At 38.6% G+C, this 27,765-nt stretch overlaps 1 protein-coding gene across 1 annotated transcript in view; it reads right to left on the reverse strand.

Moving 5' to 3' along the window:
• The window catches only part of ENPEP (glutamyl aminopeptidase), a 93,355-nt gene extending 66,219 nt beyond the window's left edge, over positions 1-27,136 (reverse strand). Inside the window, exons 1-3 of the mRNA XM_025921337.2 lie at positions 26,238-27,136; positions 14,311-14,452; positions 12,127-12,258 (exon numbers count right to left, since the gene is read on the reverse strand). Of these exons, the coding sequence (XP_025777122.1) occupies positions 12,127-12,258; positions 14,311-14,452; positions 26,238-26,866 (903 nt within the window). The 5' untranslated portion in view covers positions 26,867-27,136. The remainder of the gene's footprint in view (positions 1-12,126; positions 12,259-14,310; positions 14,453-26,237) is intronic.
• Between the last annotated feature and the right edge of the window lie 629 nt (positions 27,137-27,765).

The raw sequence follows: 27,765 nt of genomic DNA on the forward strand, positions 1-27,765 counted from the left end.
CCTACTTTCTTCCTTTATTATGCCAAAAGCATTGCTAATTTTGGTATTCTTATAGGCACGGATCTTGAGCCATTTTTTCTCAGCTGTGAACAACAGTGGAAAGATCCAATAATTTAATGGACAAATACCAGAATGCCTGGGTGGCTCAGTCAGTAAAGCATCTGGCTCTTAATTTCGGCTCAGGTCATGATCTCATGGTTAGTGGGATCGAGTCTCGAGTCAGGTTCTGTGCTGACAACTCAGAGCCTGCTTGGGATTCTCTCTCCCCCTCTCGTTCCACCCCTCCCCCACTCATGTGTGCGCGCGCGCACACACACTCTCATTTTCAAAATAAGTAAACATTTTGTAAAAAGCAAATAAAGGACAAGTACTGAAAGAGCATCCCTGAAATTACCAGTGCTGGTTCACTGTTCCCACATCCACTGGGTCATTGACATTCTTGCTTTATTTGCAAAAGTAAAGATGTGTTCATCTTCATCTCTAAAGGCAACACTATTCACACAACTGTCATCGCAACATCCTTTGAGGTTTGTTTTTGTTTTTTTTCAGCTGTCAGGATAGATGATACATTTTCTCACTGTCTTCTCTTTCTATGGAAACAATGACATGCATTTTCCAAGAAGTTCAATGAAACTAAGGATCCAGTCGGTGGCCACTGTACAGAGCAGAGGTAGTTGCCCCCTGTGAAATCAAAACTATCATGACTAGACAGGATGGCTCCATTAGATGCAGAAATTCTGAGAATTTTTCATCTGTGAATTAATTAGGATGTCAAAACTCCCTCAGAATTTCTACTACATCTATTCTCATTAAAAAACTTCAGGAAGGTAGTTCCACCATGACTTCCTCCACTGCTATTGACACCCTACTTCTGTGCCACACATAATGTTTGAACAATGAAACGTTGAGAAAGAGGGAGAAAGAGGAAGAAGCGATAACAGTGAGTCCCTAGACTCACCGTTGAGAGTTAAGAGGAAGAAGAGATAACAGTGGGAACCCCAGGTGGAAAATGGGGAAGAGAAAGACTGTGCTCTTTGTACCAGATCTTCTTTCCCATGCTAGTGGATCAACTCCCTTTAAGCACAATGCTTCTGAGACAACATATTCTGTTTTTTCTCACTCTCTAGACTTCTGTTGGTAGATTGATATCAATGTGGATTCAATGAATGAAAGTAGTCCTTTCTTCTTTTGTTTCTGAGAAACTCAAGCCCCCAGAGGTATGTTCTGTCTTCATAGTCTAACCAGTCTGAAGATCACATGGGATCCATGACCCTTATTTTGAAGGGTCATCGATCATATTTTATGACCATTGCTCTGATCAACTGAGCTAAGCAATCACAGAATATACAGATTCAGACATTAATCTGGTAACATAACAGCCAAAGTTTATCTACAAGCGTGTCCTATCTGCTATATATAAAAAAAACCATATTCTTAAAGACGGCCAACTGCCAACATGGTGTGCCATTTGAAGCTTCAAAATCCTCTCATGTGGCATCCATTTCATAGCAGGTCATCTGTGATGTTCAGATTTGCTGATTCAAGCGTTCTTCCCTCTGCTGCTGCCTTCACTCGTCCTCTGCTCAGCCCTTCCTGCTCTCTGACCTCATCTTCAACTCATGCTCCATCTGTATCTCCCGCTCCTTTCTGTGGGCTTTAGTAAAGGTGGCTAGCCTTCCTCCACCATCAGCCACCATCTGTCCATGACAGAGTTCAGGAAATTACCCCGAATTGTCATCACTTTGAAATAATTGCCATCTTTCTTGTTTATGTGTTTGCTTTACTGTGATGATTTTTTTTAAGTATATGACTGGCAATATTGAAACAGCTTGGAATGAGAAAGAAGAGATGCGTGCATATTCTTTCTTCTTGCCTTCTGAGTCATATATCTTTTATTATTCAAGGACTCTATTAAAGGTCAAATATCAAGTTTATATATAAGCTTTACAACCTTATATATAAATACAAAGTTTGTAAGGCTCTAAGAACCTAATTTGTATGCATATATTTAGTTTGCAGAGGCAGCAAGTTCCCCAAGTAAATGAAATGACCAAGGTATACCACTGTTGGATACCATGAGTCATATCTCAAAGTACTGAATCTATGGAGCTAGTGTCCAATTTAAAGTCTGTGCCTTCTAATGCATATATTCAGCTGATTATTCTTTTGGGAAGAGTGATACATCTGAGTTATCGTTGTTGTTGTTACTTTTCTCTGATCATATGGGAACTGCCTGTAAAGAAGACTTGCAGAGTTCTTAATATTGTCCCTTTCATTCAAGGGTCTCCAGGAATTTGAGAGGAGGAATTTACGTCCATGAGAATTAGGAACCTGATTGGTTGCTGCCATTTCCTTTATGTGTCATCATTATGATTAATCATTAGTCCCACGGAGTACTTTAAAATTTCCAGGTAATGGAAGAAGCACTTTCCATGCAATGTGTCACTCTATGCATCAATTCTGTGAATCTGAGACTATTAACAGTAATAGAATATAATATTTTGCATCACTGACAAGTTTCACTACTCCAGTTTTCACAATGATAAAATCCAAAGAGTTCTGAAAATATAAAGCTTTTTATGTGTTCAGAGCAAACTAATTTTGCAGACTCATCTGACCTGAACAAATGATAGTTTTTTCTAATCTTTATTTTTTCTCACCACAAAAACTGCTGCAGAAATTAGTATTTCTCTTTGACTGTAAGGTGCTGCCCCAGATCCTGCTGTAGTTATTCAAAACTATGCAGTATTTGTACCATTTGACCTTCACAAATCAGAAAATTGCTGAATTTTAACATGCAACTAGCCACATGGTTTTAGAGAAGAATTGTAGAACTCTACATCAGACTTTACAGTTTGAAGGGTTTTAAAAAGAAACTTCCTCGTGTGTACATGAGACCAATGAAGACTAGGGCGAAACTGACTAGGATTCAGCCCAAAGTTTGGTCTTTACTGTATCATACTGCCTCTTTTCTCTACCCTAAGAATGAAACCTGACTTTCCCTAGCTGCAAAATAGGAATAACAGCACCTATCTTGTGTGGTTGTGAACATAAAATAAGCTAGTATATGAAGCAGTGTCTGACACGTGAGAGTTTTATGCATCCTATCGAGAAGACTAGTATCATTGCAGGTAATGTACTGAATTATTAACCTCTGTGATTTTCTTTGTCTGCACTTCCTTATAGGTGAGCGATATCCACATTACCAGTAGAACATTAAGAGAATACAAGGGGGAAAAAAGTGGAGTTTTTCACTTCCAAAATAGGCGTTTCATGCCCACACAATAAACTTGAAAGCCAAAAGCTTTTGACTTGCAAAAGTCTCATTAGAAAGGCTTTTAGGGACTGCTGGGTGGCTCAGGTGGTTAAGGTTAAGTGTCTGACTCTTGATTTTAGCTCAGGTCACCATCTCACTGGGAGATCAAGCCTGGCATCAGGCTCTGTACTGACAGCACAGAACCTACTTGGGATTCTTTCTCTCCCTCCCTCTCTCTCTGCCCTTCCCCTGCTCATACTCTCTAAATAGACAGTCAGACAGACAGACAGACATAGAAAGCAAGCAAGCAAGAAAACAGCTTTTTAGAAAAAAAGCGGAAGGCCAAGAAAAAAAGCAAACCATAGAACTTATGCTGTAACAATGGACTGGAACGAGAACAGAGGAAGGTCCAGACAGCTTTCCCTCAAAAAATTACAAGAGAGTTACTTGTGCCAGTTCATTTGAGTCAAAATTTAAGTTGTTTGGTGCCTGATGATTACAACTGCTGCAGAATTTTCTTAGAACAAAAACCAAACATTAAAGAAGTCTAACTTACCTCATAGAATTTTATATTTTAAATTAGTATTATGTTTATCTTTTTGTAAATTTAAATAAAGAATATGAATCATTCGCAATCTTCTATGGCTTCCTGGATTGAATACATGCTTTGGGGGAAGATTAAGAGCCATTAATTTTGAATAGCCCTTCCAATAAAGGAAGGCATCTTTTTAAAAAACTCATAAAAATGTTATTGAAATTAAACTCATTCTGAAAACTTTACAAAGCCACAGCAAACATGTCTTTTTAAAATAATAAAATAAACCTATGTCAAAAACAGCTCTGAGGCAGAAAATTGTCATTAGAAGGAGAACTGCTACAGGTAAGATCCACTGGCGAATACGACAATGAGTGGTCAAAGTTTTAAGGAGAAATAGGATACGTACATAACCTTTAATTATCTCTCCCTGCATATACTTATTAATTGCTGAGGTGGCTATAATATATATCCATAAATTCTTTGATAGTCCTCCCTCCAGGAAGTGGAGTTTAATCCCTTTCCTCTTGGGAATGGGCTATACTTAGTGATCACTTGTAACAGATAGAATATGGAAAAGAAAAATAGTAATTTATACTAGGGAAACCTGGCAGATACCACCTGAACCAAATGACCAAAGTTAGCATCACCAACAATAAGTTGTGTTGATAGCATGTGTCCCCTGATATGATCTAATGAGAAGTGTACCTTTTCTCTGAGGTATTTTCCCTCCAAATCCAAAACCCCACTCTAATCATGAGAAAACTTCAGGGATATTGAGGGATATTGTACAAAATATCTGACCAGTCCTCTTCAACAATATCCAGATTATTAAAAACAAGGAAAGATGGAGAAAATGTCATAGACTAGACAAAATTAAGGAGACATCATGACTAAATACGATGTAGTATCATCTATTAGATCCTGGAACAGAAAAAACACATTAGTGGAAAAACTGGTAAAATTAAAATAAAGTCTGTAGTCTAGTTAATAGTTTTGTACCAATGCTAATATCTTAGTTTTGATGAATGTATGATAAATCGTTTTGTAAGACGTTAACTTTGGAGGAAGCTGGGTAAATGTTACATGGGAATTCTTTTTTTTTTTTTTTTTTTAATTTTTTTTTTCAACGTTTATTTATTTTTGGGACAGAGAGAGACAGAGCATGAACGGGGGAGGGGCAGAGAGAGAGGGAGACACAGAATCGGAAACAGGCTCCAGGCTCTGAGCCATCAGCCCAGAGCCCGATGCGGGGCTCGAACTCACGGACCACGAGATCGTGACCTGGCTGAAGTCGGACGCCAACCGACTGCGCCACCCAGGCGCCCCAAGGGAATTCTTTTGTATCTTTGCAACACCTGTACATCTAAAATTATTTCAAATAAGAAGTTTAAAAATATATGAGTATGAAAACAATAAAACTTATTTCTAAGAAGACTATTTCCATGTAGGAGAATGCATAAATTAAAATCCATGGCATAAAACCAAAAACTGCTCTAAAATATAAAGTTTATTTTAAAAAGCCCCATGATATACATATTCCCTGCCCTCAATCTTTCCAATCCAGACAAATGGACCAAGCCAGAAGCAAGTAAGAATACACAGGCAGTAGGAAGGATTCATTCAAAGGTATAATTCTATTCAGGAATCATCCTATAACATTTTGGAAGCAGGCACAATACAACCTCTTCCACTGAGTCAATCAAATTAATATGGTTATAGTATAAAACTAATTAAATGGACAATACCAGCCTCTCTTAGTGAGTAGTCCCCCTCAACTTCCTCCGTCTGATCATGAAAGCCAAGGAATTTGACTACAGTTGAATTAATCTCTAGCAAAGTAACTGCTCCTTTTTTGCACATCCCTCTTTACAAAAGACGGAGGTCAAAAGCCCAAAGAAACCCAAGTCCTAATTAGAACTTACTGTTTCTCAGGAACGGGGTCACTCTTACCATTTAATTTGTCCTGAATTTGGTTCCTGGAAGACTAGTGCCAAACTAAAAAGTCTAGCAAAGTTATTGAGGTCATAGGCCAAATGTACTTCAGATGGCATCACAAAACTAACTTAGAATGATTTTTATATATGGTAATATAGGCAATTTTCCTTTTTCCTTTTTTTTTAACATTTATTTGTTATTGAGAGACAGAGACAAAGCATGAGCATGGGAGGGGCAGAGAGAGTGGGAGACACAGAATCCGAAGCAGGCTCCAGGCTCTGAGCTGTCAGCACAGAGCTTGATGCGGGGCTTGAACTCACAAACTGTGAGATCATGACCTGAACTGAACACGGACACTCAACTGAATGAGCCACCCAGGCGCCCCTAATTTTCCTTTTTTCTACTTGCTTTTTTCCAGCCACATTTTCTATAATGTATGGGTATTAAACCTATAACTTAAAAATATATTCATAATCCACATTGTTGTGGATTTGAAAATGGAATGCAATACAGCCCAATAGAAGACTTTGAACTAACTTAAGAGGTTAATGACATGTTAATCAAGGATATTGCTTCCCAAAATTTGACTCCTATATAAACAATAGAAGTACATTTTATTGATAGTTTGGGAGTTAATTCAAAAGTCATATAATCTCTACATTTTGTACTAACTGTTTTTCTAGAGTAGAATCCAGTGATTTCATTTATTTTGTTTTTTCATCCCCCATAAATTATTTATTTTATAACTGGAAGTTTGTACCTTGTGACCCCCTTCACCCATTATATGTACCTCCCACCCCCTCCTCTGGCAACAACCAATATATTCTCTGTAATACAAGCCTGTTTTCTTGGTTTGTTTTTATTTTTGTTTTTTAGCTTCCACATGTAAGTGAAATCATACAGTGTTTGTCTTTCTCTGACTTATTTCACTTAGCATAATGCCCTTGAGATCCACCTATGTTGTAACAGGTGGCAAGACTTCTTTAATGGCTGAATAATATTTCTGAGTGTGTGTGTGTGTATTTATACACTTGTCCATCAACAGACACTTAAGTTGTTCACATATCTTGGCTATTGTAAATAATGCTACAATGCAATGGAAAAAAGACAGTCTCTTCAGCCAGTGGTGTTGGGAAAACTGGACAGCAACATGCAGAACAATGAACCTGGACCACTTTCTTACACAATACACAAAAATAAACTCAAAATGGATGAAAGACCTAAATGTAAGACAGGAAACCATCAAAATCCTGGAGGAGAAAACAGGTAACAACCTCTTTGACCCTGGCCATAGCAACTTCTTACTACACATGTCTCTGGAGGCAAGGAAAACAAAAGCAAAAGTGAACTATTGAACTTCATCAAGATAAAAAGCTTCTGCACAGCGAAGGGAAGAATCAACAAAACTAAAAGGCAGCCTACAGAATGGGAGAAGATATTTGCAAATGACATATCAGATAAAGGGTTAGTATCCAAAAATCTATAAAGGACTTATCAAACTCTACACCCTCCAAAAAACAAATAATCCAGTGAAGAAATGGGAAGAAGACATGAATAAACATTTTTCCAAAGAAGGCCTCCAGATGGCTAACAGACACATGAAAAGATGTTCAACATCCCTCATCATCAGGGAAATACAAATCAAAACCACAATGAGATACCCCCTCACACCTGTCAGAATAGCTAAAATTAACAACTCAGGAAACAACAGATGTTGGCAAGGATGCAAAGGGGAACACTTTGCACTGTTGGTGAGAATGCAAACTGGTGCAATCACTCTGGAAAACGGTATGGAGGTTCCTCAAAAAATTCAAAATAGAACTACCCCACAACCCAGCAATCATACTACTAGGTATTTTTCCAAAGGATACAGATGTGCTGATTTGAAGGGTCACATGCACCCCAATGCTTACAGAAGCACTATCAATAATAGCTAAATTATGGAAGGAGCCCAAATGTCCATCAACTGATAAATGGATAAAGATGTGGAATATTACTCGGCCATCAAAAAGAATGAAATCTTGCCATTTACAACAATGCAGATGGAACTAGAATGTATTATGCTAAGCAAAAAAAGTCAGAGAAGGACAAATACTATTTGATTTCACTCATATGTGGAATTTAAGAAATAAATCATATGAACATAGGGAAGGAGACAAACCATAAGAAACCCTTAAATACAGAGAACAAACTGAGGGTTGCTGGAGGGGAGGTGGGTGGGGGGAATGGGCTGAATGGGTACTAAGGAAGACATTTGTTGGGATGAGCACTAGGTGTTATACATAACTGAAACCATTATTACACTTGGATTGAAATCAACTTGGATTGAAATAAAATTTAAAAATAAAAATAAATAAAATATAGTAAATTAAATTTTAAAAATAATGCAGCAATGAACGCAGGGGTGCATATATCCGTTCAAGTTAGTATTTTCATTTTCTTTGGATAAATACCTGAAGATATTACTTAAAGATTTTACTGACTTTAAAACCCTGAAACAATCAACTAAACCTGAAAAACGTCCTCAGGAGATTTCTTACCAACAGAGTTATAAAAAGTCTTTCCATCAAAGGCTAGCCTCAATTATTGCTAAATTTTATTTTTCAGGACTGAATCAAAATGCATTGCAAATAATATTCAATAAAGGAAATATACAAAGTTAAAAGTCTTTTGAGCTACCTTCCAAACTCAGTTACCTTTCTTCTTAACAGTTTTTTTGGGATAAATCCTCAATTCCAATTTTTTCTCATGAGCAGCAAGGACATTTTAAGCATAACGAATGGTTCAATTACTAATACCTGCTGTGTAAATAATACCTGCTAGTAAACAATTCAGAAGAATATAGGTCTGGATTCTATGTTTATTTATATAAAGGAACTTTTGCCAGAATAGTGAACATACCCAAAGGTTTAATCAGGGTATTACTGATTGTTGATTGCACAATATAATCTGATTATGAATAGCAAGCGATTAATGTACCAAAATAACACTGTCAGAAGCAAAGTATCTTTTGATTCATGAAATTTCTACTAAAAGTATCGCATTACACAAAAGCTACCTCGTTCCATTTTTTTAAAAACTGAAATAGAAGTATAGGGACTTTGGGTCAAGATGGTACAGTAAATTAAAAATTTGATGTACCCCCACATACTGAAATGATAGATGCAATGGAAAAATGGAAAACCCACAAGACATATCAGGACTTTAAACAACACAAATATCTCCATGAACTTGATAAAAATACAAAGCAGATGGCAGGACTGAAGCCATAAGCTTATTGGTAATTAGTAACGGGTTACTGGGGATCAGAGCCAGATTATGCTTTGGAAATCATGTTTTATTTTAAACTTGAACTACTGATTTCTGATTGTTTTCTCATAGCTTTCTATTTTATGGTGATCATATCTTCTTGAATCTGAGAGTAATAATTAAAGGTTGTACAGGTGAGAAAGTTTAATTTTTTATGGCTTTTTTTGGAATTCTCTTTAGTTTCCCCAATCATTACTATTGGCCCCCAGAGTGTTTTTTTTTGTTTATTTGCCTTGGATTTTCTTTTATGTTGTTTGTTTTCCTCAGATGCCTGTTTATCTTAAGTTGTCTGTTCAGCTCTAAGAATGTAGTACTGAGGCTGGTTTGCATTTCCATTGATGTCACATTTAAGTATATTTAAGTAGGTCGGTTTCCCTTTAATTTTTTCTAGAATGGGAGATTGTACTGGGGTACCTGTGCTTGAGTGTTAACTGTTAGGTTTCAATTTAGAGTGAGTGGGTAGGAAAAGCCAGGCAGGGAACCTCTCAAATGCCAATGAGGCAGAATTTACCATAAATTGGCATTCATACTAGATGCCTTGCAAGTTCTCTAGTAAGGGTTCTGTCTACCTTTTGTAGAAAACAGCCCTACCAGATTTTGCAGGAGGGAAAAATCTGGTTGCCTGTCTTCTGTAGATGGGGTGGAAGGGAAGGGCCCCTACTTTGTTTAGCTCCATGTTTCACTTTCACTGAATTCTCCCAACCCAGAGTCTCTGGGAAGTGTCCAAAGAGATTATAGCATTCTGTTTCCCTTTTACCAAATAGATCATCAGAAAGCAATATATTATGACAATATTCATTTCCCACCCAAATGGTGAAAACTTAACCAAATTTACAACAGAATAGTATGCAGTCAGCTTTGATATTTAAGAAATATTTACCACTCAAAGATACCATTGGGATCTTCTGCCAAATTGTATTTTCCATTATGTCATCTAAAACCTTTATACAAAATCCACCATTACAGCTCAGCTAACTAACTGGTATGGGCTCTGATGACTCATCCAGCCACTATCACACCTTACAAATAAATATCCTTGGTCAGAGGACCAGGTGCATTGGAAATGCAAACTCACCGTCACTATAGGAAATAACTCCAAGTACGCTGTCGGTTGCTGATGAGTTGACTGCATTTTCTTTTTCTTTTTCTTTTATTATTATTATTTTTTTTAATGCTTATTTATTTTTGAGGGAAAGAGAGCATGAGTGGGGGAGGGGCGGAGAGAGGGGGACAGAGGATCTGAAGCAGGCTCTGTGCTGACAGCACACAGCTGGAGTTCATGAACCATGAGTTCATGACCCGAGCCGAAGTCAGACGCTTACCCAAGTGAGCCACCCAGGTGCCCCTACATTTTCTTTTTATGCAATTACATCATCACTAGTGAATTGTTTAAGCCTTCTGCTTTGCCTTGTCATTTCCACCCAAAATTTTAAAAATTGCCCAAAAAGCAATCATTAGGTTTTTAAAAAATTGGTGTAGAACACACCTGCACATGATGAAAAACATTCATGCAACTGAATTGCAGGTGATGAAGAAAGCACCTGCAGATAAAAATTCTATGACTGTGAGGAGTCTGTAAGAAAAACCAAGCTGAACTACTGCTTTCACCTCTGTGTTAAGCAGGAGGAGTGCCAGCAAGGACATTCAGCACAATATAGAAAAAACAATTTCCTCTTTCTAGCAGCATTTCTTTCTTACCCCTACTATTATCTATTAGCCCCCGGCAGTGCTCTTTACCATGACTGAAGGTCACATCAAAGCAACACGTGTGGTAAGGGATGACAAAATTCATCATGATATACAACCCCTTTGAAAAGGTGTTAGGACATTCCCTCATTTGCTATAATTTGGTTACAGTAAAGGCAGCATGCTGGAAACCACGCTCGACTCCTACTATACCAACATTAAGGTAAATTTCCTTAGGAGATAGTGTCACAGGAAATGGAGGAATTCATCCCTTCCCTCCAGTGATTGGTGAAGAGGTAACGATATTTTCAGAATATCATATTTCAGAAGGTTTAGCAGCATACAGTATCCACCACTTGCCAGTTGGGTGATCTTCAGCAAATTACTTAAACATATTAAGTTTCGACTCTCTCATCTGTAAAATAGGAGTGATGATTTTTTTCCTTATAAAGTTATATTGCAAATATATACATATATGTGTGTGTGTATATATATATATATATATATATATATATATATATATATATATATATAAAATAGATAGCACAGAGGTGGACTAACGGAAAGAAAATCAGATTAAGCAAGTGTTTAGGGCATGAGCAAAATGGGAGCCTTCAGAATGAGAAGAATAATTAGGTAAAAGTATTTGTGTTTTCAAAAGAAAATTATTGAATTAATCATCTTGATTTCTAAAAGCTTATTTATCTCTTACACTGTAAAAATATGCTTTTTGACACTTTGTTGTTATCTTATTTTGAATTGCATATAGGAATGGCATCACAAACTTTGAAGGATATTCATCTTCCTATGGTTTCCTCCTTCCTCTCTGGCCTCCATTCAGGACCCCACCCAAACACATATACTAACCACTTCACTAAACTGGGCATGCTCAAATATTTTAATATACTTGTGCTGATATACTTGGGAGCTAGCTTTAGATTTATAGTGAATTTTCCCTTTGAAAGAATTCAGAACTATTCATTCCTATGTCTGTCGTGTTTATTTCTCACATGTGTCCTTTCAGCTTATGATTTTCGATATTTTCAGTGCATCTATCATCAAGCTCATAGACCCTGATGACTAATGGGCTTTCCTAGTCTGTTAAGTGGGGGGGAAAACATTAAAAAAATAGAAAATTAATCACAAATCCCTAGGTAGGAAATTTTTAAAAATATAATGGGACTCGGGGCACCTGGGTGGCTCAGTCAGGTAAGGCTCAGGTCATGATCTCATGGTTCATGGGTGCAAGCCCCCCATTGGGCTCTGTGCTGATGCTGTGGAGCCTGCTTGGGATTCTCTCTCTCTCCCTCTCTCTCTGCCCTTCCTCTGCTCTCTCGCTCTCTCTCTCTCTTGAAATAAATACATAAACTTAAAAAAATAAAAAATATATAATGGGACTCACAGGTACTCCCCTTTTAGATATTCTGTCAACGCGGTCAAATTGATGTACAGCAAAGCACACCAGGTAGGTGCTCATAGGGACGGACTTCTTGAAAGTTGTTCTATTCCATTTATGGTCCAGTGACTCTTCTTTCTATTGAAAACAAAAGATAATCTTTTATTTATCAAAAGATCAGTCACAGACAAGACAAACAAATGATTCCTCCAAACCTGGAGTTTTAGTCAGAAGTCCTTTGTCAAAGCTTAGGGGTAAAACTTCCTCTTACCCATGAATGGTGATATTGAAAAAGACTAACGGAAATGGCACTTAATTTTTAGACCTGTGAAAGAGTGATTGAACTATACACTGTACGAGGTTTCTCAGGGAAAACACAACTTTGACTATATAGGAATTCGTTTGTCTTTCTACATTAAATATACAATCCCAACCATGATATTTGAGGGGATAGCAGATCTGTCAATGAAGAAAAGGCTAGTGCCCAATGCCTCACACAAAGGAAGAACTAAGCAAATGTTTGTTCAGGGAGGGCAATTGCTGTACCAGGCATAGCAGGATGTTGGGTTCTCTTTTCCATCTCTGATGCCTACATCAAAGACCCAAGGTATCATCACTAAAGTCACTGTCTTGATCATCACGGACAGAAGAATTTCATTACTGATGCCACTACTGACTCCCATCTGTCTGGTTTTCTGCCCATGCAGGCTTTGCCTTCCTCTTCCCCAATCACCAGGCCTAATATTCCATCCCCATATACTTGCCCAATTCGTGCTACCCACTGTTTAAATATTTCCATGTGCCTTGTAGTCACACAGTAAGTCACCGCAGTGGGAAGCTTTCAAAGGGGCTTAAGTGAGGAAGGTTGGACTAGAATCGATGCCTCATTGACAAGCAAGCATGGGTGTGCAAGTGCTTGTAGAGAAGTATCTGAACGCCAGCAAAGTTACTCTAGTAACCACTACTAGTGAGAACTCCTAATGACCCAATATCCTTCTTCTTCCAGGACTATTGTCTGGAACTAGTAAGAGGTGAAGAATATATTCTGCAAAATGAAAAGGTCCTCTGAGAGGGTCTTAAGCAGAAGTTGGTAAGGTTTGCATCCTTTCTCCTCCCACCTGCCCTTCCCATCCCGACCAAACATTGAAAGGATCTTTTACCCTGGCCCAGCCTTTTGGGTCAGTGTGCCAGACTCTTTTAGTTTATCCTTTTCTCTTTCTTCTCCAGTCAGAGCTCAACTGCTCAGGTGCCTGACACCAGAATAAAACAAATTGATCAACTAATTCACATTGCAAGGCATGGTAGCTGACAATTTACTTTTGAGCCCTCTTAAAGCTTTTGTTGGTTTTACTTTGTTCTTGCTTTTCTGAGGAATACTGGTCATTAAGAGGGATGAATTTCAATGATGACATTTCAGACAGTGGATCAGAACAATGGCAGATATAATTTAAGCAGGGTTTTTTTCTGGTATCAGTTAGAGGACAACTATATATAAGGATGAGACTGACCCTTTTACGTGTCAATATATGTGCATTTATTCTATGTATAAAGTACAATAATCCCCAACTTTAGTTAGCTGCATTACTCTTTCTGTGGTTGAGGGGCAGTAATGGAGGAAAAAGTCTTATGTCAGTAATTACACAGACAGAAGTTACTGGAGCCTACTTTTTTTTTTTTTTTTTTTTTTTAACATTTCATGATCACTATTTGTTCACTAGAAAATCTTTGGGCATGAGTTTCCTTGGAGTTGGCTTCTTTACTCCAATATTTAAGTGATGGTTTTCTGCAGCAGGTCAATCTTAAACACTGGGCTTCTATTTATGTGAAAATCAAGAATAGGCACTGGGCCCAAGAATATTTTTAAGTCTCTAATTCCATGAGTTTGCCATTAGTCTGTCATGACTAGGGGGTTGTTTCAGTTAAGCAGAGCCCAGCCGATGAGGGTCAACTGTATTCACTCTTGCTTGGAACCCAACCATGGCTTTTTGACTAGACTAGGATATGTCAGGTTAAAGACTTCTAGGACTCCAAGAAAAGAGATTGTCAAAATGAATTTTCAAGCCTCTAATGAACTATGAGGGCACATTTAATTTTAGAATTCATTGGGTTCTCTCATAGTAGATAAGATAATTTACCTGCTATTTTAAACAGACGATCTGCAGAAACAAAAAAATTTTTTAAAGGACTTACCTCCACTGGCATATTTGAAATTGCCCTATATTCTTTGAGGTGGGTGATGGATATCGTATAGGTTGCCTTTTTGTTGGGCTCATCAAAACAAGGGAAGGATTTCCTGGCATCTGTTGGTTCATGATCAGTGGCTGCTATGCTCCTTAGAAACAAACACACAAACAAAATACATGTCACCTCTTCTCACAGTCCCTGTGTTTCTATTCCTATAGAAAAAGTCAACTATGTAATTACAGCTGCATGAATTTATAACTACTATGTAATTATATTGCAGGTCTTAAAATGACCTTCTATCCAGAAAACTATCAAATAGTTGTCAAAGCCTTTCTTGGAATTTTTAGGTCAACAAATAAATGAAAATCTGGAAGTTTCCAGATTTAGATATTTTATATGAATAGTTTGATATTTTGGTGCCATAACTAAAAATCTGTGAACTGTAGATAAGCAGAAATAAATCCAATTATGAACTGTCACTTTTTCCACTCAAAAGCCATCAAGCAACAAGTAGATAAACAACAAAGCCAAACTCAAGGAGTTGTTTCTAACTGTCCTTCTGAGAGTGAACAGCTGTGTCCTGTCACAGAGCAGAGGAGTGTCTTCCAGAGTCCCCAGCTCCTGTCCTTAATGGCACATTCTTTCTTATTTATGTTGCACCGGGGACAGACTCCAATTTCATTTCTATGCAAAGGCAGTGCTCTGAGTAATCTCCCAGGTGAAATAGCCTTTGACCAGGTGGAAAACCTGCTTTTGAAAAAAGAGCATTTTGAAAAGCAGGAAAACCCACTTTTGAAAAGAGCATTTTTTATGGCTCTAACTAGGCAAATGCCTTTGTAAATTAAAATGTTAATGTTTAATATTTCCATCATTTCAAGGTGGAAATAACATTTTTTTCTGAGTAACTGCTCAAAAAATCAATGAATATATACTTTTTAAAGGTAGTTATATCACAGTAAAATATTGCACACTTGCTCATTAGAAGAGTAAGCAGAGTAAAAAGCATAAAAGAAAGGGGGAGTACAGAAATGTTGACATATTTGTTACTAATTTGGCTAAGAAAAATATTTTGTCCTTCAGGCATATCATAAAGAATATGAAGCTAAAGTATTAGATCATTCATTCATCCAATATTTATCAAACCCTTTCCTTCCACACTCCTTACCCACCCACCCCATCCCTCTCCCTGCCAGGCATTATTCTAGGTGCTGAGGGAACAACAAAGACTAAATAAGCACATAGGAGAGTGATAAGAGGTATACGGAAAATAAAACAGGGGAAGTGAGAGAGAAAAACCTAGGAAAAGTTGTGGGCACCGTTAGGTAAAATAGTCAGGGACAATCTCTTGGAGTAGGTCATGGTTTACTGAGGTCTGAATGATGAGAAAAAGCCAGACAGGGGAAGCATAAGAAAATTGTATCCTAGCAGAGAGAACAGAAAAGTGCACAGTCTCTAGAGTGGAAAAGAACTTCATGTGGTTGAGGACCTGAATGGTGTCCAGTGTGGCTGAAAGGTGTCCGCTGAACTAGAGGGACTGGGGCCAAAGAAGTTTGGTCAGCAGAGGCCATGCTAAGAGTCTGCATTTCATTTTGGCTTAAGGATGTATTATATACATTAATTTATCCAAAAGATAATGTGCCATAGGTCAACATCCACATAAAAGAAATATTTTTTTAATTTCTTAAAAAAAAAAAAACCTCTCTAGATATAATAATTTCCTGTTAAAAACTCAGCCAAGGGGCGCCTGGGTGGCTCAGTCAGTTAGGCGGCTGACTTCGGCTCAGGTCATGATCTTGCGGTCCGTGAGTTCGAGCCCTGCGTCGGGCTCTGTGCTGACAGCTCAGAGCCTGGAGCCTGTTTCAGATTCTGTGTCTCCCTCTCTCTGACCCTCCCCCGTTCATGCTCTGTCTCTCTGTCTCAAAAATAAATAAAAACATTAAAAAAAAACACAAAACTCAGCCAAGAAAACTAATCTGTAAAAAGTAAAACCAGAAAAGTGGCTGTCTTTTGGGAGACTGTTGCCTGAGGGAGGGAACTTTCTTGGATGACTGAAAAAAATTTCTATCTTATTAGAGATATGGGTAACAAAGATGTGTGCATTTGTCAAAATGCATTGAACTGTGTCCATTAGATTTGTGTGTTTAACATATGAACATTTTCCCTAAAAATAATTCTAAGTGAATACTCAGTTCCAGTAAGTAAGTTTGTGTTTTCTAGTGGTATGTGTTAGCAATTCAGAAACAACATTCTCTGTGTCCTAATGGCTTGAGCAAATGAAAATAAATAAATAAATAAATAAATAAATAAATAAATAAATAAGGATAATGGAAAGCAGGTTTCTCACTGTTGGGGAAGAGAGTTATAAATCTGGAAAGGGGAAAGACTAGAATGTCTCTCCATATTCAATTATAATTGCAGGTTTGGTGTAAATTCAATGATTTTTGTGTGTAGATATAGGTAGGTGGATATAAAAATACAAACTGAGTTCGCTCTGCTGAGCGGGAGTAGCAGCACTGACAAGCTTGGAGCAAATGAGCAAAGCTAGTTCCCAGATGATGAGTTCTAAATACCACTCCCCACTAAAAGGAACCAGGACTCCTTAGAGAAATGGCCAATTCCAGTGATGAGTCAGCAAGAGTCCAAGATGATCTTGGAACGTCTTTGCTTTGCCCAAAAGTAAGGAAGTTCTCAAAGAACCATGGGAACGAGTCAAAAGGACACAGCGGCCCACTTGAGTGGACTACCATGGTCGAATCTGGGAGAATTAGAATGTCAAAATTAATAATGAAATTATAACCCATTGACTAAAATAAGAATCCATGAATCCTTACTCTGATATAGATACAGATATAGATATTTATGGGTGGTGAGGAGAAGGGAAAGTTGTGGTTTTTTTCCACACATAGATTGCCTATTAGTGATTTTAGGAGGAATGATGGCCTTAGAAAATCGTCAGTGGATGCCAAAACATATGCGTGACTGTTTGATGAGGAAAGGCGTATCTGAATGGTTTCAAAGAATCTCTGGAAATTACTTACAAAGAGATAAATTGTAACTTTACAGTGGAGGAAGTATTAGGTACCACCTTAAGCAAGTGATCAATGACAGCATCACTAATAATGGTCAAACCAATGGAATCTGTCTCCTGATAGGATTTCCTGAGAGGGACACAGCACCACTTTTGTGAAATGCCTGACCCCAAAAAAAAAAAAAAAAAAAAAAAAAAAAAAAAAAAAAAATGCTTAACCTGCATTTTTAAATCATGAGGAAAGTCAGATAAACTAAAACTGGGGGACATTCTCAAAATAACTGTACTCTCCAAAAATATCAAGGTTATGAAAGACAAAGAGAGGCTAAGGGACTGTTCCAGTTTGAAGGAATCTAACAAGGCATAACATTAAATGTAATGCATGCATTCAGACTGGATACAGGATTGAGAAAAATAGCTCAGAAGGACATTTTAGGTTAATTGATGAAGTTTGATTATGACTGTGGATTGGATAATCATATCAATGTTAAATTTTCTGATTTTGATAACTGCACTGTAGTTATGTTAGAGAATGTCCCTTAAGAAATATATACTGAATGTTAAAATGTAAAGGGAAATAATGTATCAAAATACGCTAACGGGAAGGGGGGGCATGAGTGGGAAGGTGGGTAGGACAAAATGTTAACATTGGTGAATCTGAGTAGAATGTTTCTAGGAGATCTTTGTACTATTCTTGTAATTTTTCTGTAAGTTTGAAATTCGTTCAAAATAATAGTTATCCTAAAAAGCTTCAAGAATGTATTCTTCTTCAACAGAGGTAATTCCTGATTAGTTTTGTGATGATAATAGCTTAGTCAATTGAAGTTTCTAATACAGTTCAGACAGTAGAGAGTTACAAACACATCAGGATATAAAGAAACCTGCACACTTTCCCAGGGTGCTAAGGTTTTATAATCAGCTCCACCAAGCCCCAGCCCCATGTTTAGTCAGCTGCCTTTTCTTCTGAATTCTTCGGGCTTCTGATTTCTTCCAGAGGCAGAAGAAAAAGAAAAATCACTCTCTGCAAGAATGTTTCAGTTTAGTCACACCTCAGAAATAAGCCAATTAACTAATTTGGGAATAGGAGTGGGTTGGGGGGGGGTGGGGCGGGGGGGGGGGAGAGAGAGAGAGAGAAAAAGAAAGAAGGGGAGAGGGTACAGGGGCAGGGTGAGGAGGGAGGAGGGAGTGGGATTCCCCTGCCCTAAGCAATAGCCATTGGTAGATTTTTAAATGCTCTGTTTCAGTTTCTGCTCTGGGCAAGAGCACATACACCCCCCCCCACCCCCACCCCAAGCACCCACAGAGAGAACTTTCAGTTGTTCCTCACCTTCTCTCTTTAAAAGAGGCTGTGCTTGATTGTATGCAAAAAATCCTTCCCTAAATTAGGGTATCTCAGACTTGCCTTTGGAAATGGAACAGAACGGTGTTGATGGTGTCACTGGGTGCTGTGTTTGGTCTATCTCGGTGGCCCTATCAGTGAAGGTTAATCACACCAAGTGTAGCTCAATTATAGTGACCTGTACTTACACTGATGTAAGGTAAAGTGACACTCAACAAGCAGAAGGGCTACAAAATGCGTATTGTTTTCTGGCTTATTCCCCATGATTTCATGGGGAAAACCCTCTTCTAAGAGTAAAAATTCCTAGATTCCAATCCTACTTCAGCCCTTTAAAGTGCGATCTTGTGCCAGTCACAAAACATACTGATTCTTAGTGTCCCGATCTATAAAGCCTGGTAACCAAAGCACATCTGTCCCCATCACAGGGTTATGTGGGGGTAATAAGGGATAGATCACGTGTAGTAATATATTTGAAATTCCCTTCATATTTACATAATGGGATTAGGATACACCTCACCCTATTTCCTTTAACTCTAGAAGGCTAACTATGCTGTATGTTAATGCACTTTCCACAATGAACAGACTTCAAAATTCATTCATTAAACAAGAGTATCTGTCCTGGAACAAAAGTACTTGGTATATAAATACTGTAGGCAACATAACAATATTTTTCAATGGTAACTTGTTATTTTTTCTCATGAACTCCTATAGAACTCAAAAGCCCCTATTTATATCTGCTAAATGTCATCCAACGTTACTGAAGTTTTCTAAATACATGCAAATTTTAAACAAGGTATAGAAGATGCAAAACAATTTTAGGTCATACCTTCTTGGGGGAGGTTTTACTCGGTGATTAAAACCTCTTCTTTTTAGAATCAGTTGTGTTGTGCTGCAAATTAATGGGGAAAGCCTGGCTAAGTGCACGATGTGTTCAGGAGTGACTCGTGAGCATGTCCTGAATAATTATAATGCCAGGCAAATGTGCTGAGCTAAACCATTTTTCCGTAGGGGCCTCTATGTCATGTTAATAAGTCACTTACTAGACCAGCACATTAAAAATACAATTCTGTGTAGCTTATTAATTCACAAAAGGGAAGAAATCCCTCTGACTTCTCAGAGTACATCAGATCAAGGTGACTTTAGAGAAAGCTGGAGGAAGAGGAGGTGAGATGCAAGTCACAGACCAGTTCACTCTGAATCTACTTAAAAAAAAATTTTCCTTGATTACCTCATATATCATCTGGCATCTCCAATGAAGACTCTCAGGCTATGTTCAGCAATTTAGTAACTTAAACCAGCAAAATAAATGGCAAGATCTGTGTGAAAACCTTCAACAAAGGCCTTCTGATGGAGACGAGGCAGCCACAATTGCTAAGAGGCTGTGCAGACTAAGGAGAGGACTGCAGAATTAAATAGGGGAGCTGATTAGCGCCAAGACAACCCATCTAGATTATTCAGACTCCAACATATTTTCATGGTGGTTTGAACGAACCAGTATTTTTTAAATGTATCATGGTTTAGCTTTGCTTTCTTTTTTATTTATTTAGTTTTGAGAGAGAGAGAGAGACAGGGAGAGAGAGAGCGAGCACACAAGTGAAGGAGAGGCAGAGAGAGAGAGAGACAGAGACACAGAATTTGAAGGAGGCTCCAGGCTCTGAGCCGTCAGAGCAAACACCGGTGCAGGGCTCGAACTCGTGAACTGTGAGATCATGACCTGAGCCTAAGTCAGATACTTAACCAACTGAGCCACCCCAGACACCGCACCAGTTAATTATTTAAATGTATTTTCCAGTTGCTTTTTTTCTATGTAGAAGACATTCAAGGTCAAGTAAAATTTGTTTCCTTGCTTCCAAAATAAAGGAAATTACCATGCCTCCTGCAACAGGCAACAAGACCAAAAATAGATATATTGTTTATTGATAATAGTTATACTGATAGCTCAACATATCAGTCTAAGAATATAATGAACAAACTGACCTACAACTAAAACTTCAAGATTAAACCTACAAATGAGTACACATCTCCATGCATGTGCAAATATATCATACACACACACACACACACACACACACACACACACACTTAACTAGAACCATCTCACTGGTTTCTTTCTTTCTTTCTTTCTTTTTTTTAATGTTTACTCACTTTTGAAAGATAGAGACAGAGCACGAGCAGGGGAGAGGCAGAGAGAGAGGGAGACACAGAATTTGAAGCAGTCTCCAGGCTCTGAGCTGTCAGCACAGAGCCTGACGCGGGGCTCGAACTCATGAACCATAAGATCATGACCTGAGCCGAAGTCGGACACTCAACCGACTGAGCCACACAGGCACCCTCACTGGTTTCTGTTTTGCCATGTTTTCACATTAATTCCTAATCTTTCTTATAAGCCCTAACCTTGTGCTTCAGACTTACGTATCCAAATGCCTATTGGACATGTCTTCCTAGATGTCTGATAGGCATCTGACAACAAAGTCATGACCTTCCCCCCCAAACCAGGTTCTACCATTCTATTTCCAGTATCAGTTAAAGGTGTGAGCTATCACACCTGTGATATATTGTGGCATATTGTACACATAACTAACTCACCTCTTTCTCACAGTCAAGCAGTCTTCAAAGCCTGACCATGTCACCTCCAAACGATTTTCTCCACTGTGTTCTCCTCTGTCTGTCCTGAAATAACTGTTCTACCTGATCCCCATCTTCTCTCTCCTGGATCACTGCAAGATCTCCCATGTGCCCCCACAGGGACTTAACTCTTTCCCTCACCATCCACCTAAATAGCTGCTAGTTAATTTTTCCTACATGCCTGCCATTAGCTAGCCTTTCTTTCCCATGCCCCGCAATGAAATTTCCAGAGTTATCTCCAGCTCACCTCTTCATCTAAACCTCTCCTACAAGCTAATTTCTTTTCCTCACTCTGCTTTTCTCACTTGTGCCTTTCCTTTTTTATCTGCTTTTATGTTCTTGCTTGCCTCTGCCTTTTGACATCCCACCATTATATCAGAATTCAGCTTCAATCCTAGCAATGCTGTGAATACCCAGAAAACCCAAACTAGCCTCCATCTGTCCCTCGTGTAAATTCTAATTGTAATTCCTGCTAATTCCAATGATTCTCAGTCCTTGAAATATGAAGACTGCAGTCCTAAGTTAAAAAAAAAATTTTTTTTTTACCAATTCCTCTTCCTTTTGAGGAGATGGGGAGAAAAGGAACCCAGAAAAAATGTCCGTCCTGACTGAGTGGGAAGACAGAGAGGTTACTGGTAGACGTTGGACTGCATAACGGGAAAAGGGCTCTGGCTACGCAGCATGTCCCAGCATGTGCCAGAGGACAATAGTCATGTGAGAGCCTACATAAAAATGCTTCTTTATATTCATTCAGTAATATCGAAGTACACTGTGTGCTAGACAGTGAACAAGAGAGGGACAGCCCTGCTCTCAGGGACCCACAGAAGATTTCACAGCCTCACACAGTTGGGAAACTGCATACTCCAGAGATTCATGGCAGTCTCTAGAGATTCATAATGTATGTTATTCTATAAAAGTCTCTCAGAAGTTCCATCATTAAAAAAAAAAAAAAAAGGAAACACATTTTTTTTTTTTGTATTTAGTATTATTGCCCAAACTAATTTGGCCACAGAATCCCTCCCCTGATTTTGTTCTGGAAATATCTGTTAATATCCTTTTCAACTAGAACTCTGTGGAACAGCAAGCTGGGAAATGCTGTGTAAGAGTAGCTCAAATACCAAGAAGGAAATGCTGACCCTTAGAGAGAAGAAAACAGTATACACTTTGGAGACGAGAGTAGAAGGCAACTCTGTTTGGGAACGGAACCACTGGAAATGTTTGCTACACAACACAGTGAGAGGGTGGCGGGTATTAGCGGTATGCTCAGAAAAACATTCCAAAGGTTCTGACCCTTTTAAAAGTAGTTTCTTCCGATCACAAGGAACAGACCAGAAAGTAGGAAAAAATGACTTTTAAGTTTCTCAAACTTTCTTCTCCTAAGCCTCACTATAGCTCTGTCCCCAGCAAGATGACAGGTGGGTATTAATGCCAGGGAGCTCTAAACTGACTCTACCTTCTTCTCCAACTCTCTTCTTGCCTCTGAATCTGAGGGAAAGCAGCCCAGACGGTTGGTTCCTCTCTGTGACATTCAAGTTCAAGTCCTGGTTGTATATGCAGAAATCAGGAAATGTTGGTTGCTACTGAGCACACTCGTGTTGAGTTTGCGTTGTGGTGGCAACGATAATATCCCAATGATAATATGCAACAGCCAGTACTCAGTCCTGGAGTTTAATTTTACAATAAGACAGAAGAGGCAGAAAATATCATTGGACTGTATACTTAAAAAGCGTACTGCTATGATGGTATTTTAAATTGCATGTGCATCAAATATCACGCAGCTCGCTCTATAATATGAAAGAAAGGTGCTGCTCCCAATGAACTCACTCCTGCGTCCTTATATGGACACTGTGGATGAGAACCCCTATAGGCCTGCATTGTCAAAATGTTATGTAGAGGCTGGAATAAAAAAATGTATGGACTTTCCTCATACACTTGAAATATTTCAAAGCAAGATAAACAAAAAGGGGTCCATTTAGCCTAACTAAGGCTCCTGAGTACGTGCCAGGACTGTTCCCAAACCATGTATGCAGTGAAGAACTGGCAGCATCCTGTGTAATGTGATAGCGTCAACTACTACTGATAAAAGCAGACAACCTTGGGCTCCCAATCCTCCACGAGAACCTGAGCCCCCCCCATCTCGCCAATCTTGCTGTAACTTAGATTTGCTGAACAACAATCACAGACAGCTGAGTTTCAGAATAGCGGCTCTCGGGTGTATATATCTTACGGTAAAATTACCTGGCCAGTAAAACAATCCAGAGTTGAATGAATACTATATATGTTCGCACATAGTGCTTTTTTAAACTTGTGAAATACATAACAGAAATTTATTAATGGAATCTTGTTCCATCTTTGTTGGCCTTCTGTCGTGCACAGAATTTTTATAATATTTTGCTGGCTTTACTCAGAGGAAATCTCTATTGTTTTCTCAACCCAAGAAACGATTTTAACGTCTTAGCAACAATCACTTAAAAGTTTTGACTTGTTTTCACTTTAACTAATGAATTTTTAGAATCTCTTGAAAGTGAGTATTCTTCCAAATACTAGGCCTTTCCCCCCCCAAATTGGAAAGTCTAAAAACTCATTTAATCACTAGCGAAGGTCAGAGAAATAGACACTGTTACTCATCATTTGTGGAAAGGAAATCTGGGACAGATCTTTCAAATTCAGTTTGGAGACACATGCACACACATGCACATGCCTTATATATATGCATATGTGTGTATACGTACACACCTGCATACATACATATGTACTTTGTAGTTTGGGCCAATTTCCTAGGAAGTTTCCTAGAGAAATATTAGAAAGCATTACACATATTTTTGTAAGGATGTTATTACATTTTTATGGGTATTTATTAAAAAAGGTAAAAGAGTAGGAGAAACGTCAATGCCCAAATTTAATGGAAAAGTTGATTATATTCATATAATCAATGATCATGTATCTATTAAACCATCTACAAATCACGTAAAGGGGGGATATATTCTAAAAGCTTGTTACATGATACTATGTACAACATAAGGCCCTGTTTATCTGTGCTCAGAAAAAAATACTAGAAGAATACCTACTTAAATATTAACAATGACTATACCTGAGTGAGAGCAATTTTCTCTGGTTCAAGTGTTCTGCAGTGAAGGTGTGTCATTTATGAAATAAGCAAAATAAATGTTACAAGTTTCTCGATATATTTGTACTCTTTGACCCAGCAATTAATTCTATTTTATTGGATATCTCCTAACATAAGGAAATAAACAGATATATACTTAAAGGCTTACTTACAACTATGGTCTTTTCTGACTTGTTTATTGTAATACTGAAAGCAACTTAAATGTCCAGTATTAGGAAACAGGGGTTAAATAATAATGCACTATTATTAGTGCATTGCTAATATTTAATTTAGCGCATGCTGAGTCTTTAAAATCAGATTCTTGAAAATATAGAAGAATGAGAGGAAATGCTTATATGAAGTTAAAAAGGTATGTAGATACATAGACATAATATGATTACAATTTGATTGCCTAAAAAATATTCATTAACATGTTACCAAAGTTACCACTGGATGTGAAAATTCTCTTTATTTTTTTTTATTTTCCATCTTTATAATTTTCCATGCTTTCATTATTTTTAATTTTTGTAAGGAGAAAAAAATGTCAGCCAAAAAGAAGCTTGTTTTATTACTAACAATATTAAGATATCGTATCTAAATGAGCGTGCTCTCCAAATATTTTCTCAAATTATCATTTCTGCTCAATTTACTAGTGTACCTCACAGTAAGACAGAGATACTTAAACATTTCATTTTAGTCCCTGGGTCTCTCTGACAAACAGTAGGAGGAATTTTGACCAAAAGGCTTACTTTGCTCCAATGGTTTCCAAGATGCTTAAAACAACATAGGGCAGGGATATTCAGTGGGCTGGCCCAGACTCACATTTGTGAATGGTGACACTTAATCATTTACTTGTCAAGAATCCATGTAAGCAAGGTCAAAGCAGTTTCAAGTTCAGTGATACCTCAGTACAGCTTTCCTTCCTGATGCAAGGGCCACACCCACAGAGTGAAGGGTTTTTTTTTTTAATTCATTGAGAGAGTTTATGCCTTTAACATAGTTCTGGTAATAGCATCTGATTGATTGTCAAGGCAAGTAACCATCTTTGCTAAACACGGAAATGTACAAATACGTATACTAATTACTTAATATATTTTTATGTCTTTAATTACCTAATATATCTTTTATATTGCAATATATCGTTTATGGAGCATTACCATTGCATACTGCATGATGGACAATAAGCCCAAAGATTTATCCGTGTGCTGCCACTAATGGGTGGACTCAGTGAGTGTTTATTAAAAATTTATCAGTGAAACATGGTTCTGGCCATTATAAAACAAAGACATAATCCTGCCTTCCTTCCTAGATACAGACACAGAGACAATTCCACGGATTCTACATACTCTTTCAACATCTTTTCTCCAAAAAAAAATACTCAAGATTATAATTGACATTTACTGACTTTCACTTGAATTTAGTGTAATACATTTTTTAAAGTTCAGTTTAAAATCACTGTCCTACAGCCCAAGACTAATGGCAGTGAAATTTGCCAAACACGTGTAGTTTAAAAATCTGAGGTAGTTTCTGTAGGTAGTTTCTGCATTCCGACAGGATGCAGTACATTATGATTTCTCCCGATGAAATAAAAGAGTTACACTGATTTTTTTGAACTCCATGCAGCTCACTCAATACTTTCAAGTTTTAGGACAGGCTTGGAAAATACAGCAGGGCATGGGTTTTTGTCTCCCAGGCGAACAGGCAGAATTGAAACCAAGTTTAGAAAACAATCAGACCAACGAAACAATTAAAAAGTGGGAAGTGAAAAGGAAAGGAAAAGAAATGAAAAACAAGTAGGCGAGCCGAGGGTAAAGGAAGCAAAAGTTAATATTTACTTGATCTGTCCGTTCTCCACGTAAGTCGTTCTGTAAAACCCCACGAGCGAGCCGTTCAGCCAGCCGGCGAACTCCATGGTCAGGTGATAGACATCCTGGCCACTGCTGGGTGCAAGCTCCTCTCCCGCCTCCACCACCACGTACTCCTGCTTTTTGTACTCGAAGCACCGCCTGACTTGCACCTGCTCCCCCGAGGGCCTCCTCAGCTGCGGGAGCCGGGTGAGCCTGGTCTCCCGCAGGTGCAGCCACAGGTGCCGGGTGGGCGCGCTCACGTTGATGGAGATGGTCACGCTGCCTGTGTACGTGTCCTCCTCCAGCAGGGGCTTCACCTGCAGGTCGTAATGCACTGGGTTGATGAAGTCCGGCAGCCTGAAGTTTTTCCAGCCTCCACTTTCATCTTCGCTGGCAGGGCAGACCCCCTGGTCCTGCGGAGGGCTCTCGGTGGAAGGAGAGTGGGAAGGAGCCGGAGCTGTGCCCTGCCCAGCGTCCCCGCTGGAGTGATTCGACCTGGTCAAGCCCACGGAAAGTCCTACTATTAATCCTACCGCCACCACCACCGCACAGATAATAGCCACATGTTTAGTTTTAATGCAGTATCTCTTGGAGGCCTCTCCCTCCGCAAAGTTCATTTTTGTTTCCAAAGTCAAATATTGCACATAAAAGGATGTTAAATTTAACTAACTAACGTCAGCTGACTTCCTTTTTAAATTGTTAGGAATTCCCTGGCTTGGCAGCCTGTGTTCCTTTTTCCCACACCCCTCTCTGACAGCCTTGCGTCTTTCCTCTCCCCTCACGTTCCCCACCGGCCACTGAAGGATGAAGGCGGAAACCAGGGGGTGGGATAAGGGCTCCAGAAGACAGGCTGAGCTGGAGGAAGAGGACTGCCGAGAAGACTGTCACAGCTCCCCTTATAAACGAGGCATCCCCACTCCACCCCTCCTGCTCAGGAGTGAGTTAAATATAAAGAAGGGCTTAGCTTATCAGGGAACGGGAGGATGAATCTTTGCCAAAGCTCTGTCAGCAGCTTTCAGAGAGAGGGCGTATGGAAAAAGAAGTGTGCTTGCGACAGGAAAACTCAACCTTTGCTACTGGGTCTATGGCTTCTTCCTGTTGTGCTCACAGTCTCTCTCTCCTCACCAGAGGGCTTCTTGAATTTCAGCTCTTTAATCAGGTAGCTTGCCAAAGAAGCTGTTTTCTTTTCGGTTTTTTTCCCCCCCTCGTGTTAGGAAAACATTCAGACTCTGCCTTTACCGGAGTCATATCCTGGGCTTGCATGTTCAAAGCGATACCTAAATTCAAGGACCACTTAGGTGCTCAGTAACTATTTGTTGAATTGCTGGGTTAACAAAGCATAGCCAAGTTGCCTGAAATCGGTTCAGTATAATGCTGGATAGAAGGAGGGAAGGGAACACAAAATCAGCCAAAGCAGTACTGCAGCTGAAAAGCATAACAAGAAGTAAGTAAAAATAATAATAATAATAGTAAATAAAATAAAAAGGAAAGGATTGAAAGGACAGAATGACAAAGG

Source organism: Puma concolor, chromosome B1 (genome assembly GCF_028749965.1).
Source record: "Puma concolor isolate L17-30 chromosome B1, mPumCon1.1.hap2, whole genome shotgun sequence".
Lineage (NCBI taxonomy): Eukaryota > Metazoa > Chordata > Mammalia > Carnivora > Felidae > Puma > Puma concolor.